This window comes from Pelophylax lessonae (assembly GCF_965119305.1).
Source record: "Pelophylax lessonae genome assembly, chromosome: 10".
Lineage (NCBI taxonomy): Eukaryota > Metazoa > Chordata > Amphibia > Anura > Ranidae > Pelophylax > Pelophylax lessonae.
The window spans coordinates 221,289,061-221,307,377 of record NC_138777.1 but is presented as its reverse complement, the minus strand read 5'-3'; the positions used below and the strand labels follow the sequence as shown (position 1 = coordinate 221,307,377).

General features: G+C 41.3%; 1 protein-coding gene across 2 annotated transcripts in view; it reads right to left on the bottom strand.

Annotated features, from left to right (window-relative positions):
• Positions 1 to 18,317, bottom strand: part of VSTM2B (V-set and transmembrane domain containing 2B) — a 112,257-nt gene that overhangs the window by 59,008 nt on the left and 34,932 nt on the right. For both annotated transcript variants that reach the window (XM_082269827.1, XM_082269828.1), the window contains exon 5: positions 16,203 to 16,578. In XM_082269827.1, the coding sequence (XP_082125953.1) occupies positions 16,203 to 16,578 (376 nt within the window). The remainder of the gene's footprint in view (positions 1 to 16,202; positions 16,579 to 18,317) is intronic.

The window sequence follows — 18,317 nt, the reverse complement described above, 5'->3', positions numbered from 1 at the left end:
TTCACGATGCATGCAGATAAGGTTCAAGGTAGGCATAGAATGTGGAAGTGACCAGGACTAGGAGTTTACTGGACCCTAAGCATGCAGCAGTCAGGGCTGGCTAGCATTAGGCAGGGACAGAGTCTGTTATCCAAGCAAGGGTCAGAGCAGGCAACGATCTGAATTGTATCTGTTATCCAGGCAAGGGTCAGGGCAAGTAGCAATCAGTAGGGTATCAGGGTACCAGGCAAGGGTCAGGATAGGGAATGACCAGTAGTAAATCCATTATTCAGGCAAGGGTCAGGGCAGGTGGTGATCAGTAGCATATCTGTTATCTAGGCAAAGGTCAGGGCAAGTAGCAATCAGTAGGATATCAGTTATCCAGGCGAGGGTCAGGACAGGGAGTGACCAGTAGTGTATCCATTATCCAGGCAAGGGTCAGGATAGGGAGCGACCAGTAGTGTATCCATTATCCAGGCAAAGGTCAGGATAGGGAGCGACCAGTAGCATATTCATTATCCAGGCAAGGCTCAGGACAGGGAGTGACCAGTAGTGTATCCATTATCCAGGCAAAGGTCAGGGCAGGTGGTGACTAGTAGCATATTCATTATCCAGGCAAGGGTCAGGACGGGGAGTAACAAGTAGTGTATCCATTATCTAGGCAAGGGTCAGGATAGGGAGTGACCAGTGGCATATTCATTATCCAGGCAAGGGTCAGGATAGGGAGCGACCAGTAGTGTATCCATTATCCAGGCAAGGGTCAGGATAGGGAGCGACCAGTAGCATATTCATTATCCAGGCAAGGCTCAGGACAGGGAGTGACCAGTAGTGTATCCATTGTCCAGGCAAAGGTCAGGGCAGGTGGCGATCAGTAGCATATCTGGTATCCAGGCAAGGGTCAGGATAGGTCAGTGTCCAGTAGCATATTCATTATTAAGGCAAGGGTCAAGACAGGGAGTGACCAGTAGTGTATCCATTATCCAGGTAAGGGTCAGGGCAGGTGGTGATCAGTAGCACATCTGTTATCTAGGCAAAGGTCAGGGCAAGTAGCAATTAGTAGGGTTTCAGTTATCCAGGCAAGGGTCAGGACAGGGAGCGACCAGTAGCATATTCATTATCCAGGCAAGGGTCAGGACAGGGAGTGACCAGTAGTGTATCCATTATCCTGGCAAGGGTCGGGGCAGGTGGTGATCAGTAGCATATCTGTTATCTAGGCAAAGGTCAGGGCAAGTAGCAATCAGTAGGGTATCAGTTATCCAGGCAAGAGTCAGGACACAAAGCGACAAATAGCGTATCCATCATCCAGGCAAGGATAAGGGCAGATGGCTATCAATAGTTTATCTATTATCCAGGCAAGGGTAAAGGCAGGCATCAATCATTAACATATGCATTTTCCAGGCAAGTGTCAGGGTAGGTGGCGATCAGTAGTGCATCTTTTATACAGGCAAGGGTAGGACAGGTAGCAATCCGTAATATATTCATTATCCAGGCAAGAGTAACAGCAGGCAGCAACCAGTAGAGTATCTGTTATTCAGCCAAGGGTAAGTGCAAGCAACAATCAGTAGGTATCCATTATCCAAGCAAGGGTCAGGGCAGGTGGCGATCAGTATCATATGCTTTATTAAGGCATTGTTATGGCAGGCAACAATCAATAACAAATCGATTTCCAGGCAAGGTTCAGGGCAGGCAGCAATCAGTAGCTTATCTGTTTACCAGACGAAGGTCAGGGCACATGGTCATCAGTAGGGTAATCCTTATTCAGGCAGGGGTCAGGTCAGGGCAGGCAGCAATCAGTAGCTTATCTGTTCACCAGACAAAAGTCAGGGCAGATGGTCATGAGTACAGTAATCCTTATTCAGGCAGGGGTCAGGGCAGGCAGCAATCAGTAGCTTATTTGTTTACCAGACAAAGGTCAGGGCAGATGGTCATCAGTAGGGTAATCCTTATCCAGGCAGGGGTCAGGGCAGGCAGCAATCAGTATCAGATGCCTTATTCAGAAACCGTTATGGGCAGGCAGTCCTTAGTAGCCTAACAGTTTACCAGTAAGAGATCAGAGTAGATGGTCAGCAGTAGGGTATCTGTTATCAGTAGGGTATCCATTATCCAGGCAGGGGTCAGGGCAGGCAGCAATTAGTAACAGATGCCTTATCCAGATAATGTTATGGGCAAGTAGTGCTCAGTAGCGTAACAGTTTACCAGTAATAGGTTAGAGTAGATGGTCAGCAGTAGGGTATCTGTTATCAGTAGGGTATCTATTATCAAGGCAGGGGTCAGGGCAGGCAGCAATCAGTATCTAATGACTTATCCAGACACTGTTATGGGCAGGCAGTGCTCAGTAGCGTAACAGTTTACCAGTAAGAGGTTAGAGTAGATGGTCAGCAGTAGGGTATCCATTATCCAAGCAGAGGTCAGGGCAGGCAGCAATCAGTATCGGATGCCTTATCCAGACACTGTTATGGGCAGGCAATGCTCAGTAGTGTAACAGTTTACCAGTAAGAGATCAGAGTAGATGGTCAGCAGTAGGGTATCTGTTATCAGTAGGGTATCCATTATCCAGGCAGGGGTCAGGGCAGGCAGCAATTAGTAACAGATGCCTTATCCAGATAATGTTATGGGCAGGTAGTGCTCAGTAGCGTAACAGTTTACCAGTAATAGGTTAGAGTAGATGGTCAGCAGTAGGGTATCTGTTATCAGTAGGGTATCCATTATCCAAGCAGAGGTCAGGGCAGGCAGCAATCAGTATCGGATGCCTTGTCCAGACACTGTTATGGGCAGGCAATGCTCAGTAGTGTAACAGTTTACCAGTAGGAGATCAGAGTAGATAGTCAGCAGTAGGGAATCCATTATCAGTAGGGTATCCATTATCCAGGCAGGGGTCAGGGCAGGCAGCAATCAGTGTCGGATGCCTTATCCAGACACTGTTATGGGCAGGCAGTGCTCAGTAGTGTAACAGTTTACCAGTAAGAGGTCAGAGTAGATGGTCAGCAGTAGGGTATCCGTTATCAGTAGGGCATCCATTATCAAGGCAGGGGTAGTCAGAGTAGTCTATATCCAGCCAAGGGTTGGGTCAGGTCAGGTGGGTATCAATAGAATAATCTTAGAATTGGGCAAGGAGTCAAGTAACAGTGTCAATACAAGGAAAGACAAGGCACAGGAGCCAGGAAGTTGAACGCTATTACAAGCCCAGGGAGCTAAAATATCACAGCGCCACCAACAAACAGAGAGAGTGGAAGATAGGTAGATGGAGCCAAGCTGCTGCCTAGCATAGAGGCGCCACCTAAGAGGAGTGCCTCTACCAGCCAATAGGAGAGGGGGGTGCTACCAGCAGTACTGGTTGGGGAAAGGATAGTGGCCTGGGAGGAAAGTGGGAGCTGCGAAGAGAGGGACAGGAGCAGTGTGCCTGATGCCGACATTCCTAACAGCTCCTAGACCAATAATAGAAGACTCAAAAAATGGGAGTCTCACACATCAGCAATCTAACAGGGGGGACGCTGCCAACGAGGCAAGAACTGGCTGTATCGGAGATAAAAATGTATTGTTAGGATGCAATTTTTATAACTACATGGAAACAGATTTCAATTACAATTGCGCAGCTCTAATGCCGCCATCGCTCCGGTTTGCGTTTTGAGTCATTAAGGCCATTTATATCCCATTGTCTTAAAACCTTCTAAGACTTCATAATTCACTTTCTAGGTCACGCCGCTGATATTTCATGTTTGTAAATTGCATGCAAATGCACAGAGAATTATCCCGGCGATCCGTCTCTGCCCGCTCAGCGCTGATGAATCGGCCACGTTGCCACAATCTGTGTTTCAGGGATCATTAGAGAGCGGCTGCAGACTGTTCTTGTTCCGGTGCCAGCTTCCTGTGACCTTGAGCGAGGCGCTCTATCACCGCCTGCCCTTTGGCAGGAGCCCAGGAGACTGAATTACGCACGGGATAATGCGCTGTGCCATTACGCGGGCAGAGAAATATTACCGCTTCCTAATTATTTTCACGCCAAAAAAAAAAAAAAAAAGGGAAATTTTAAACGGTCACCTGGTCTCTTGTGGTCTGGAGATGTACTTTATACAGATTTAGGCTTTAAAGTAGAACTCTGGCCTTCCCCTTCAGTCTCTTACAGGGGGGGGGGGGGCAGCTGTTGCAGAACAACAAGTCCCATCATGCCTTTGCCTGTATGAGCCATGCTTGTAACTCTCAGCCTTGCAATGCTTCATGGGACTTGTAGTTCCGCAACAGCTGGAGGGCCACCAGTTTGACACCTGGTTGTCCTCCAGCCAGGAAGTGTGGTGAGCAATTTCCGACTTGCTGCAGCTTAAAATGCACATTGCAGAGGCGTAACTAGAACCTTCAGGGCCCCGGTGCAAGTAACCATGAAGAGCCCCCCCCCCCCCCCCGGGCGCCTGACCGGGGCCCTTGACTTCAAGCCTGGGGCTCCTCCCACTGATCCTGGGGCCCTTTACTCTCATTGTGGGGCCCTTTATTACGGTCCCGCAGTGGGACCCTTTCACAAGTTCTGCAGTGGGCCCCCTTTCTGCCATCTTGGGGCCTCCCCACGGTGGTGGAATGCCAGGGCCCGGTCGCAAGTGTGACCTTTGCGATCCTGGAAGTTCACCCATTGGTGTCAGCAGTTTTTATTTTGGTATTTTAATGTATTATTTGTTATCATTTTATTTTTAATTTTTTTTACAATGTCACTGACTATGACTCTGTCCATTCAGAAAAGGGAGGAACTGGTAAATTACATATTTATTGACCCCTTCCTGGGAGCACAGGGGGGGGGGGGCAGCACAGTGGGGGGGGGGACCAGGGGAGCACACAGGGGCCCAGAGACAGCAGGACAAAAGTGAACTGGATAGGAGGGGCGGCGGGGGCAGCATACAGAGGAACCAATCTCCTCCATTTTCCTCCTGCAGCTACAGGAGGAAGACTCTGTAAGTGCCATGCAGCCTCAGGGGGACGTCCTGAGGGCCGGAAGAGTAGCGGAGAGGAGCTGAACCTAGAGGTCCACAGAAGCTGACTGAGAGGGGAGATACTGGAGATACTGTTTCTGCAATATCGTGAGTACCGGAACTCATGTCAAGGGGCCTGACCTGAGGGGGGCCACCCCAGCTCATAGGATAGTCAGTGGACGGTTGTCAGCTGAGAGGGGATTCTAGTGAGAGTGTCCTGAAGATAAGATATCATTCACCAAGTTGTCTTGTCAGTAAAGAGAGCAAGAAACTTAACCCCATCTACACTTGTGGCAGTATGGATTACCACTTGCTGACCAGCCACCGCAGATGTACGACGGCAAGTCGGCTCTCCCAGGCAAAGTCCCATACATGTACGGCGCTCACCTGGGAGGAGCTAGGGAGCGAGCGTGCGCCGCCGGCGGCGCTCCCACCCCGCTCGTCAGCAGGGAAGCTGGCGCGAGGGTCAGGCGGCTCCGATGGCTGCCTGACACCGACGATCTCTCCCCACTGACAGAGAAGGACGGACGGCTGATGTAAACACAGCCGTCTTTCCTTCTCCCTCGGGTGATCACAGAGTCTATGTGATCCTGCTATATAGGATCGCATGTTTCTATGGTCATCTCACAAGCCCAACCCCCCCCCCCACACAGTTAGAATCCCTCCCCTAGGCTTACATTTAACCCCTTGATCACCCATAGTATTAACCCCTTCCCTGCCAATGGCATTATTACAGTAACAGTGCATATGGCCAGATCACCAGGTGGTTTAATAAAGCTTTAAGGAATCCAAAGGGCCCCTTTCACACTTGCGCGACCTAAAAGTCGCACGATTTTGCCGCAATTTTTTTGACGCGATTTAGACTGGACTTGAAGCAACGCCTGTGTAATCTTAAGGTCTCTAGACCTCAAAACGCATCAAAGTTGGACCAAAGTAAAGCAGGGACTACTTTGAAGTTGCTGCGACTTGAAGTCGCACAGATATGAACGTTACTCTTTGGAAACCATGAGGTATGATTTGTCATGCGATTTTGCAGCCCCAACTCACAGGACAAGTCGCACAAGTGTGAAAGGGGCCTTACTGCCGCCCTCCCAATCCTGGACAGGTAACGCTAATGCCGGGACAAGGTCATCCAGCGGATGCCAAACTGTGCCCCCCCCCTTCCCTTAGGTTTGAGGGTCAAGGCGCCCCACCCCCCCCCCATTACTGCAATAAACAATTGCGCCCAGGGCAACCAACCCTCCTGCCCATCCCTTGTCCCGGCCCTGGGTAACGCTTATAAAAAAAAAAAGGTAAAATTCCATATTAGGGCAATGACAGCCGGGGGGGGGGGGGGGGGGACATTCTCGCCCCATAATCCTGTCCCATAATCCTTTGCATCCTTTGCCAATTAATAGAAGCAGGATCCATTTCTTATCATTTCCTAATATATTTTATTTCATGGACAGCTGACATTTCCCCTTCGGACGCTCGCCCCGTACAGCCGGCATATCACTAATATTAGTCGGCTTTTGTTTCGTGAGCGCGAACGCAAACCAGCAGGCGGCCGCCAGCGAGGAGGCATTTGCGCCTCTGGCGTTTTCATCTCATCACCTCCGGCTGCTGGGAGGCTCCCGCGGCGAGGTGAGAGGCAACACGCACTGTTTGTGATATCAATTATTAATCGCAGATACCGTCTGGCCGCACTTTGTAACCCTGGCGGGAGGCCATGGCGGCCGGGGGAGGGGGGCACTGCCGTCTCGCTGGATGGTTAAAATTTAAACAGGCGGGAAGTGGATTTTCTCCGATCTGCAGAAAAACTCAGATTGTCAGATGGTAAGCGGCGGGGGGGGGGGGGGGGGGGAGGGGAGTCAGCGGATCACTATTGCTACACATTACATCTCAAATATTATTACATAGCTGGAGAATCAGAATACTGATGGCGACTCGATTCGGATGCACAGCTGAGCTCCAGGCAAGCTGCTGAATACACACAGGAATATCTCTATGGGAGCTATTTTACCTGCCAATGGATTACTATTTCTGTCCATCCAGTCCTGAGATTTACACAGCTCTGCCAAACAGCATGGTCCTGTCTGGCAGGGGAGGAGACACTTTCACTTACAGGTCTCCTCCCCCACCCTCTGACTGAACAGTGAAAGGAGAAGCAGCAGACTGATGAGCTCAACTCTTCATAGAGGAGGATCACATCAAGGATAATATGTATTTTCAGGTGGTGGTGGTGGGGGGGGGGGGGGGGGGGTGAACCTGATCATTCTCTGTTGCAGTTTCACTTTCACTTTCATGTCTCCTCCCCCAACCCTGTCCTCCAATTGAACAGTGAAAGGAGAAGCAGCAGACTGATGAGCTCCAATCTTCATAGGGAAGGATCTCATCAAGGATAATATGCATTTTCCATAGGGGGAACTGATGATTCTCTGTTGCAGTTTCACTTTCACTTACAGGTCTCCTCCTCCACCCCCAGCCTGTGACTGGAGGAAAAGCTCCTCACCCCCAGCCTCTGATTGAACAGTGAAAGGAGAAGTAGTAGACTGATGAGCTCAACTCATCGTAGAGGAGGATCCCATCAAGGAAAACATGTATTTTTGATGGGGGGGGGGGGGTACCTGATGATTCTCTGTTGCAGTTTCACTTTCACTTACAGGTCTCCTCCCCCTACTCCCAGCCTGTGACTGTATAGTGAAAAGAGAAGCTCCTCACCCCCAGTCTTTGATTGAACAGTGACAGGAGAAGCAGCAGACTGATGAGCTCCAATCTTCCTAGAGGAGGATCACATCAAGGATAATATGTTTTTTTTTTTCAGTGGGGGGGGGGGGGTGGGGGGACCTAATTGTTCTCTGTTACAGTTTCACTTTCACTTACAGGTCTCCCTCCCTCACCCCCAGTCTGTGACTGAACAGTGAAAGGAGAAAAGCAGCATACTAATAAGCTCAACTTTTCGTAGAGGAGGATGTCAACAAGGATAATATGTATTTTGCAATAGGGGGACCTGATGATTCTCTGTTGCAGTTTCACTTTCACTTACAGGTCTCCTCCACCACCCCCAGCCTGTGACTGGACAGTGAAAGGAGAAGCAGCAGATGCTCCTCACCCCCCAGCCTCTGACTGGACAGTGAAAGGAAAGGCAGCAGACCAATGAGCCCAATTCTTTATAGAGGAGGATTTCATCAAGGATAATATGTATTTTTGGGTGGGGGGGACCCGATCATTCTCTGTTTCAGTTCCACTTTCACTTACAGATCTCTTACCCCACCCCCAGCCTGTGACTGGATAGTGAAAGGAGAAGCAGCCGACTGATGAGCTCAACTCTTCGTAGAGGAGGATCTCATCAAGGATAATATGCGTTTTCCATAGGGGGATCTAATCATTCTCTGTTGCAGTTACACTTTCACTTACAGGTCTCTTCCCCCATCCCCAGCCTGTGACTGGACAGTGAAAGGAGAAGCAGTAGAAGCTCCTCACCCCCGGCCTATGGTTGGACAGTGAAAGGAAAGGCAGCAGACTGATGACCTCAACTCATAGAAGAGGATCCCATCAAGGATAATACATATTTTGGGTGGGGGGACCTGATCATTCACTGTTGCAGATCCACTTTCACTTACAGGTCTCTTCCCCCACCCCCAGCCTGTGACTGGACAGTGAAAAGAGAAGCAGCCGACTGATGAGCTTAACTCTTGGTCAAGGAAGATCTCCACGTTAGCTCACCATTTGCAGTAGGTGGAGGAGCTGTGCATTATAATATTGTGTGTACTACTCATTGAAGCTGTGTTACATCCACCCCCCATTATTAATAGGGGGAGATCCATTGCCTCTCTTTGTATATACAACACTAAAAGCCTGACAGGGGTCCTAACCCTTTCCGGTTTTGAAGGTCACATTTAAAATTGAGAACAAGTTCTCCTCCATTTTCATGTATTTTCTGCATTAGGTTAGCATTTTTCTGCAGTATGCTGACATCTAGTGGTGGTTTCTGGCTACTACAACTTGTTTACTAATGTGATTCCGTATCTTCCTTTGTCTTCCCCTCCTGTTTATGGCTAGTTAGTTTAGTCTTAGCTAGACCCCCTACCGACTTCTTTCATGTTCAGTCAGTGTTAGTTATTCACAGAGACAGGGAATATTATTGTCTTCTTACACTTCAAAAGACTGGTTAAATATCCTCCGTACTGCAATTGTCAGAAGTACAATTGTGTTGGATTCAACATCTGTCTTATTAACGAGTGAAGCTGCCTGTGGATGGTGCGATGTCCGCAGATGACCATACTTTTCAGACAGACTGGGTCTAAGAAACTATGTCAATGGATAAAAGGGGCATTTGAAATGGAACAACAGTGAGCAGAGGCAGAGAGTACAGGAAGTTATCATCACAAGATTTCTGGCAGGATCAACAGGTTTTGTAACCATTTTAAACTAACATAACAAAACATTTTCAATTGCATACTTACTAAACTAAATAAGAAAATCCCAATGTTTGAATTCACATATGCTTTACATAGGCCACGCCCCCTATGTAGAAGCTGATAAAAACAATGCTCACCATATGCAAAACAAAAAGTGGTCAATCAATCATAGGTTCTATTGCCTTCAATCAATTGCCCAAACACAACATAGGAGACCTGATAGACAGCCCAATCTCCTAATGAGGAAGCACACACGGCAGGCTGACAATGCTGATGCTGATTGGCTAAATGTTGTCAGCCTGCAACTGGAGGGGCTGTTACTGGCAGCAACCTCAGGTGAGAAACTTTGCAACAGAATCACAAACAATGTGACATACACTTTTATTCATTAAATCATTTCAGCTCTACTAAATATATTTTTAAATAGATTTTATTATTATAAATGTATTATTATCATTATAAATTGCTAAAAAAATATATAAAAAGGATAAGAGTGGCTCAGATCGAATGCAAGTCCAGTAAATCTTTATTGCACAAAACCAGAATTTCTGGTGCGTTCCAGGGGCACAAGACTCCCTTCATCGGGGCTTAGATGATGGCAGTAAATAAAGAGAATGCTGGACAACAAAATATAAAATAAGAGGATATAAAATAAAATTAAAATAAATCAATTATTTATGTAAATAAAGTAAAAGTATAAAGTAAATAAAGGAGGAAATAAAAGGTGAAATTGAAGAAAACAAAACATAAAACAAAAGTGTAAAATAAAAACGTAACATAAATGTAAAAAAAAAAGATAAAAAATAAAAGAAATAATTATATAAATAAAATGTAATCCAGTAAATTTTTATTGCATATGACAAGCTTTGAAATAAATAAAATAATTGCGTTCCAGGGGTTCAAAACCTCCTTCATCAGGGCATAGATGATGGCAGTAAATGAAAAGAACGCTGGACAACAAAATATGCAATTAAAGGATATAAAGTCTAAAATAAAATGTCAAATAGACGTAAAAAAAAAAGGGTATAAAGTTCAATACAAAATGTAATCCAGTAAATCTTTTTTGCATATGACAAGCTTTCAAATAAATAAAACAATGCGTTCCAGGGGTTCAAAATCCCCTTTATTAGGGCATAGATGATGGCAGTAAATGAAGAGAACACTGAAGAAAAACATATACATTAAAAGAGTATAAAATGTAAAATAAATGTAAAATAAAAAATATAAAAAAAATTAAATTTTTTATATAAAATGTAATCCAGTAAATCTTTTTTTTTTTTGCATATGACCAGCTTTAAAATAAATAAAACAATGCTTTTTAGGGGTCCAAAATCCCCTTCATCAGGGCTTAGATAATGGCAGTAAATGAAGAGAACACTGGAGAACAAAATACACATAAAAATGATATAAAGTGTAAAATAAAATGTAAGATAAATGTAAAATAAAATATATAAATAAAATGTAATATAAAATGTAATCCGGTTAAATCTTTTTTGCATATGGCCAGCTTTCAAATAATTTTTTTTTTCCCCAAAATCAAATAAATAAAACAATGCGGTTCAGGGGTCCAAAATGTAAAATAAAATGTAAGACAAACATAAAATAAAAGATATAAATAAAATGTAATATAAAAAGTAATATAAAATGCAATCCACTAAATCTTTTTTGCATATGGCCAGCTTTCAAATAAATAAAACAATGCGTTCCAGGGGTCCAAAATCCCCTTCATCAGGGCATAGATGATGGCAGTAAATGAAGAGAACACTGGAGAACAAAATATACATCAAAATGATATAAAGTATAAAATAAAATGTAAGATAAACGTAAAATAAAAGATATAAATAAAATGTAATATAAAATGTAATATAGAATGTAATCCAGTAAATGTTTTTTGCATATGACCAGCTTTCAAGTAAATAAAATAATGTGTTCCAGGGGTCCAAAATCCCCTTCATCAGGGCATGGATGATGGCAGTAAACAATGGACAACAAAATATAAAATAAAAGAATATCAAGTGTAAAATAAAATGTCAAATAGATGTATAATAAAGGAAATAAAGTTCAATATAAAATGTAAACCAGTAAATCTTTATTGCATATAACAAGCTTTCAATAAAACAAAAATTCGTTCCAGGGGTTCAAAATCCCCTTCTTCAGGGCATAGATGATGGCAATAAATGAAGAGAATACTGGACAACAAAATATAAAATAAAAGGATATAAAGTGTAAAATAAAATGTCAAATAGAATGTAAAATAAAAAATATAAAGTGTAAAATCAAATGTCAAATAAAAGTTATTAAATGATATAAGGTATAAAATGTAAAATAAAATAAAATAAAAATGTAAAATAAGGTGTAAAATAAAATGTCAGATAAATGTCAAAAACTGATTGAGGTCACTACATTTTATATTCTTTTATCTTACATATTATTGTCCGGTGTTTTTTGCTGCCAGCATCTCTTACCTGATAAAGGAGGAGTTTTTAACCCAAGAAACACATTTGGATTTTTTTTCCTATCTAGTCATTTGCAATAATGTCCTATTAGTCTTACGTTATATCTGTGCCACTCTCATCCTTGTTGTACCTGATAAAATACTTCCCGGGGGAGGTGTGTGTCTGACACCCCTTCACCCCCCCTTTTTTAGATGCTGTCTGACCTGTGAGTAATTAGGTTTTTTTTTTTTTCTTGGACCATTTATTATTATTTCTATACATGTCTTCATATTTACATTTACTTGTTTTTTTTAGTTTTTTTTTTTTCTTGGACCATTTATTATTATTTCTATACATGTCTTCATATTTACATTTAATTATTTTTCTTAGTTTTTTTTTTTTTTCTTGGACCATTTATTAATATTTCTATACATGTCTTCATATTTACATTTACTTTTTTTTTTAGGTTTTTTTTTTTTTTTTCTTGGACCATTTATTAATATTTCTATACATGTCTTCATATTTACATTTACTTGTTTTTTTTAGTTTTTTTTTTTCTTGGACCATTTATTATTATTTCTATACATGTCTTCATATTTACATTTACTTGTTTTTTTTAGTTTTTTTTTTCTTGGACCCTTTATTATTATTTCTATACATGTCTTCATATTTACATTTAATTATTTTTCTTAGTTTTTTTTTTTTTTCTTGGACCATTTATTAATATTTCTATACATGTCTTCATATTTACATTTACTTTTTTTTTTAGGTTTTTTTTTTTTTTTCTTGGACCATTTATTAATATTTCTATACAGGTCTTCATATTTACATTTACTTATTTATTTATTTTTTTCTTGGACCATTTGTTATTATTTCTATACATGTCTTAATTTTTAAATTTACTTTTTTTTTTTTAGGTTTTTTTTTTTTTCTTGGACCATTTAATATTATTTCTATACATGTCTTCATATTTACATTTACTTATTTTTCTTAGGTTTTTTTTTTTTTTTTTTTTTCTTGGACCATTTATTATTATTTCTATACATGTCTTTATATTTACATTTACTTATTTTTTTTAGGTTTTTTTTTCTTGGACCATTTATTATTATTTCTATACATGTCTTCATATTTACATTTACTTATTTTTTTAGGTTTTGTTTTATTTTTTTTCTTGGACCATTTATTATTATTTCTATACATGCCTTCATATTTACATTTACTTATTTTTTTTAGTTTTTTTTTTTCTTGGACCATTTATTATTATTTCTATACATGTCTTCATATTTACATTTACTTATTTTTTTTTTAGTTTTTTTTTTCTTGGTCCATTTATTAATATTTCTATACATGTCTTCATATTTACATTTACTTATTTTTTTTTTAGTTTTTTTTTTCTTGGACCATTTAATATTATTTCTATACAGGTCTTCATATTTACATTTACTTATTTTTTTTTAGTTTTTTTTTTTCTTGGACCATTTATTATTATTTCTACACATGTCTTCATATTTACATGAACTTTTTTTTTATAGGTTTTTTTTTTTCTTGGACCATTTATTATTATTTCTATACATGTCTTCATATTTACATTTACTTATTTTTTTAGGTTTTTTTTTATTTTTTTTCTTGGACCATTTATTATTATTTCTATACATGCCTTCATATTTACATTTACTTATTTTTTTTAGTTTTTTTTTTTTTCTTGGACCATTTATTATTATTTCTATACATGTCTTCATATTTACATTTACTTATTTTTTTTTTAGTTTTTTTTTTCTTGGTCCATTTATTAATATTTCTATACATGTCTTCATATTTACATTTACTTATTTTTTTAGGTTTTTTTTTTTCTTGGACCATTTAATATTATTTCTATACAGGTCTTCATATTTACATTTACTTATTTTTTTTTAGTTTTTTTTTTTTCTTGGACCATTTATTATTATTTCTACACATGTCTTCATATTTACATTAACTTTTTTTTTATAGGTTTTTTTTTTTTTTCTTGGACCATTTATTATTATTTCTATACATGTCCTCATATTTACATTTACTTATTTTTTTTTAGTTTTTTTTTTTTCTTGGACCATTTATTATTATTTCTATACATGTCTTTATATTTACATTTAATTATTTTTCTTAGGTTTTTTTTTTTTTTTTTCTTGGACCATTTATTAATATTTATATACATGTCTTCATATTTACATTTACTTATTTTTTTTTTTTTTTTTTTTTTTTCCTTGGTCCATTTATTAATATTTCTATACATGTCTTCATATTTACATTTACTTATTTTTTTTAGGTTTTTTTTTTTTTGTGTTTTTTCTTGGACCATTTATTATTATTTCTATACATGTCTTCATATTTACATTTACTTATTTTTTTTTTGTTTTTTTTTTCCTTGGTCCATTTATTAATATTTCTTTACATGTCTTCATATTTACATTTACTTATTTTTATAGATATTTTCTTGCATCACACTCCTGATGAAGCGGTCAGGGTTCTGCGAAACGCGTTGAGTTTTAGGATGTCAACATAATTTGTGTGTTATATATCAATCATGTATTTTATATATATTGTATTACGCATATATAATCATGTACCAGTTAACTATGAATTTATTTGTCTAACTATGAATTTTTATATGTCGGCTCTGTATTTTATATGTCATTACCATATATGGGAATCGTTATTATGTACTTTATGATGATGGAATGTTGCTGTGGTTTTGTGTTTTTTTTTTCAATAAATTCATTATAATACGCATTTTGTACACCGATTTTGATAAAGTGGCCGGCCTCATTTAAAGTCCCATAACCTTTTAAATTTAGGCCCCTTTCACAATTGTTGCGACTTGTCCTGCGATTTGGGACTGCAAAATCACATGACAAGTCGTTCTCCATGATTTCCAATGAGTGCTGTTCATATCTGTGCGACTTGAAGTTGCACCGACTTCAAAGTAGTCCCTGCACTACTTTGGTCCGATTTTGATGCGTTTTGAGGTCCAAAGGCATAGGCATTGCTTCAAGCCCAGTCAAAATCGCATGAAAATGGTGTCAAAATCGCGGCAAAATCGTGCTACTTTGAGGTTGCACAAGTGTGAAAGGGGCCTTAGTCTGTATATATATTTAGGGATGGAGGATTGCCACTGTGGATGCTTCGGGTCACGATCTCTTTTCTATGTAATAATATACAGCAGACAAATCATTATTTAGATCAGCTTCACCTTTTCTTAGTAAAAAGCCATCATTGACCTCCTGTGCAGTGACTTTGCCCAGGGTGAGATGATGTCATCAGTAAGCGGCAGGGACAGAGGAGGACTGGCAAGGGGGGCAGGGTGGCAATTGCCCCCCGGGCCACGCTGAAAAGTGGTAAAAACTAGTAAAAATGTAGTAAACTCAGGGCTGGATTAATATAGGGGCCAAACACTGTATACAGCTGTCAGTCCAAAACCAGGTGGGCACGGATGGTGAGCTAATTCCATGGTTCAATGGGCCACTTGACTGGACTTGCCCCCCAGGCCTAAGGCTGCCAGCCCTCCCCTGGGAAGGGAGGAGGAAGCATTTCCCCAGTCTTCTCTCCCCCCCAAACCCCAGTGATCAGACTGTACATTGTAACTTTGTAGCAAGTCACAAGGTGAGAGGCTGCTGCAGGGGGCTGATCTGTGTCAAATGTTTTGTGAACACGGCCAAGAACTGCACAGGCACCAGGATGTACATGATTATGTCATCACTGAGCCAATATCACAGCTCAGGAAGTAGATTGGGGATCCTGAAGGATTTTTGAACAAATATGGCCCCGTCCAATCAGGAGAGAAAAGCAAATGAAAGCATTTTCGTAGACTGTGATCCTGGCTGATTCCTGAATAAAGATGGCGCCGTCCATCAAAGCAAATGAAAGCATTTTCGTAGCTGGTGTCCCTGGCTGGTTCCTGAATAAGGATGGCACTGTCCATCAGGAGAAAAAAGCAAAGTAAAGCATAGTCAGGGGGAGTTCTGTGATCTCTATGAGAGGTAATAAGTAAGGTGACGGTGAGAGGCTGCAGCAGGGGCTGATCTGTGTCAAATGTTTTGTGAACACAGCCAAGAACTGCACAGGCACCAGGGTGTACATGATTATGTCATCAATAAGCCAACATGAAAGTAAATTGGTGATCCTGGATGATTCCTGAACAAATATGGCGCCGTCCAGTCAGGAGAGAAAAGCAAAGTAAAGCATAGTCAGGGGGAGTTCTGTGATCTCTGTGGGAGGTAAAAAATCCCCGGCAGCGTTACACTGACACAATACGAAGCTGATTTATAAATGTTACATTGTGGCCTCTAAACCTGGAAAACATTGTTTCTAATATAAAAAAAAAAGAAACATTGAAACAAATATTGACTGACAATAACTCTGTTCGGTCAGTAGGTGGCAGCGCAGACCAGCGGATGTCTTACCTGATCCGTGTTGGTGCCGCAGGATGGCCGCCTTTCCAGGTGCAGGGGAAGCGGAGGAAGAAGCTGCGGTGGCTTGGGATGGCACCAGGCTCTCCCCTGGGGGGTTGGGGCGTTTGTTGCCAGGCTCCGGGGTGGCCCTATTGCCGGGGTTATTCCTGCGGGGCCCGCTGCTCTGGATGTGGGATACGGCCTCGGCGGCCTGCATGTCGGGCGGGGAGTAGCGGGCGATGACCCTCAGCATGGCCTGGGCTTTGTGTTCCTGAGTCTCATCGTCTCCATAATCCGACACCCGGCACTCGTACACCCCCTCGTCCTGTTTCCGGACGTTGGAGAGCCGCAGGCGGTGCGAAATGTCGTTGCCTTGTACCCGGACCGTCTGCAATGACACAAAAAAATCACAGAAAATGCTTGTGGATAGGATAGGAAAGTTGACTGTGCCCCCATTTCCCTTCACTTCCTGTTCTGGTGACAACTGTAACATGAATGAATCTCCCCAGTAGGGACATAGACAACAATACGGTACATGTATAGGGGGCGCTATATCTCCTATAGATCGTTTCCAGTATTGTGAATGGACTTCTCATTGATTTTAACCCCCCCCCCCCCAATACAACCCCAAAATTACTGGTGGTTGGTGGCATTTTTACTCTCTAACATTGGGGGTCAGCGGCATTTTATATCCCCCCCCCCAAAAAAAAAAGTCATATCATTGATCAGTGGCCTTTTCAACTCCTTCCACTATCATTGCATTTCACCCCCCACCATCATTGTAGTCAGTGGAATTTCATACCCCCCCCCCCCCCACAAAAAAAATATCACAGCATTGGTGGCCAGGGGCATTTCTACCCCCCTCCCCAACATAATTGTGGTCAATAGCATTACACCCCCCCCCCCCACCATCCTTGTAGTCAGTAGCATTAGAAATATAACGCAGCATTGGTGGCCAGGGGCATTTCTACCCCCCCTCCCCAACATAATTGTGGACAATTGCATTTCACCCCCCCCCCACCATCATTGTAGTCAATAGCATTTTATAACCCCCCCCCAAAGAAATACAACAGCATTGGTGGCCAGGGGCAGACTTGTATAAAGTACTCGAAATTTCTACTTGAGTAAAAGTACAAGTGCTCGATCAAAAAATTACTTGAGTAGAAGTAGAAGTGCTCGCAGAAAAAGTTACTTAAGTAGAAGTACTAAAGTATTCAACATTTTTTTTACTTAAGTATTGCAAGTAGTTTTTTCAAAAAATTTGCTACTTAAGTACTAAAAGTAAAAAGTACCAGTAGTTTTGAAAAAAAAATTCTACTCAAGTACTGAAAGTAGAAGTACAAGTACTGTGTTATGTAGTTATTAAAGAAATAAGTCAAAAGTTTGAACATCATATTGTTTTTATTATTTCAAATGATTTATTCAAATGATTAACCTGTGTTTGTTAGTAGTTTCTTGATGCACTTTAAGCGCTGTAGCACCATTTATTTGTTTGTTTCATATTTTCTTTTTATTGGAAAGATTTGGTATAGCAGCTTTTATTATACACAGCCTTTATTTTCGTATGCGCTGATTTACAAATGACATTATACACATTTTTTTGAGCTTTATGCAACCTGCCATCTACTGTTCTGGCAGTGGTAATTTTTTTAAAAGTAACGAGTAACTATGCAGCACAAAAAAAAAATACTTGAGTAGAAGTATCGAAATCATCGAAAAAATGTAGTGAAGTAAAAGTAGAAGTAGGAGAAAAAAATTCTACTCTAGGAAAGTACAGATACCGCATTTCGGTACTTAAGTACAGTACTTAAGTAGTTCTACTTCATTACTATACATCTCTGGCCAGGGGCATCTCTACCCCCCCCCCTCCAACATAATTGTGGTCAATAGCATTTCACCCCCCCCCCCCCGTCATACAATCATTGTAGTCAGTAGCACTTCATAACCCCCCCCCCAAAAGAAATATAACACAGCATTGGTGGCCAGTGGCATTCCTACTCCCCTACCTCCAACCCCCCCCCCCAACATTACATTGTGGTCAATGGCATTTTATAACCTCCCCCACCCAAGAAAAATCTAAAAATATCACAGTATTGGTAGCCAGTGGCATTTCACCCCCCCCCCCCA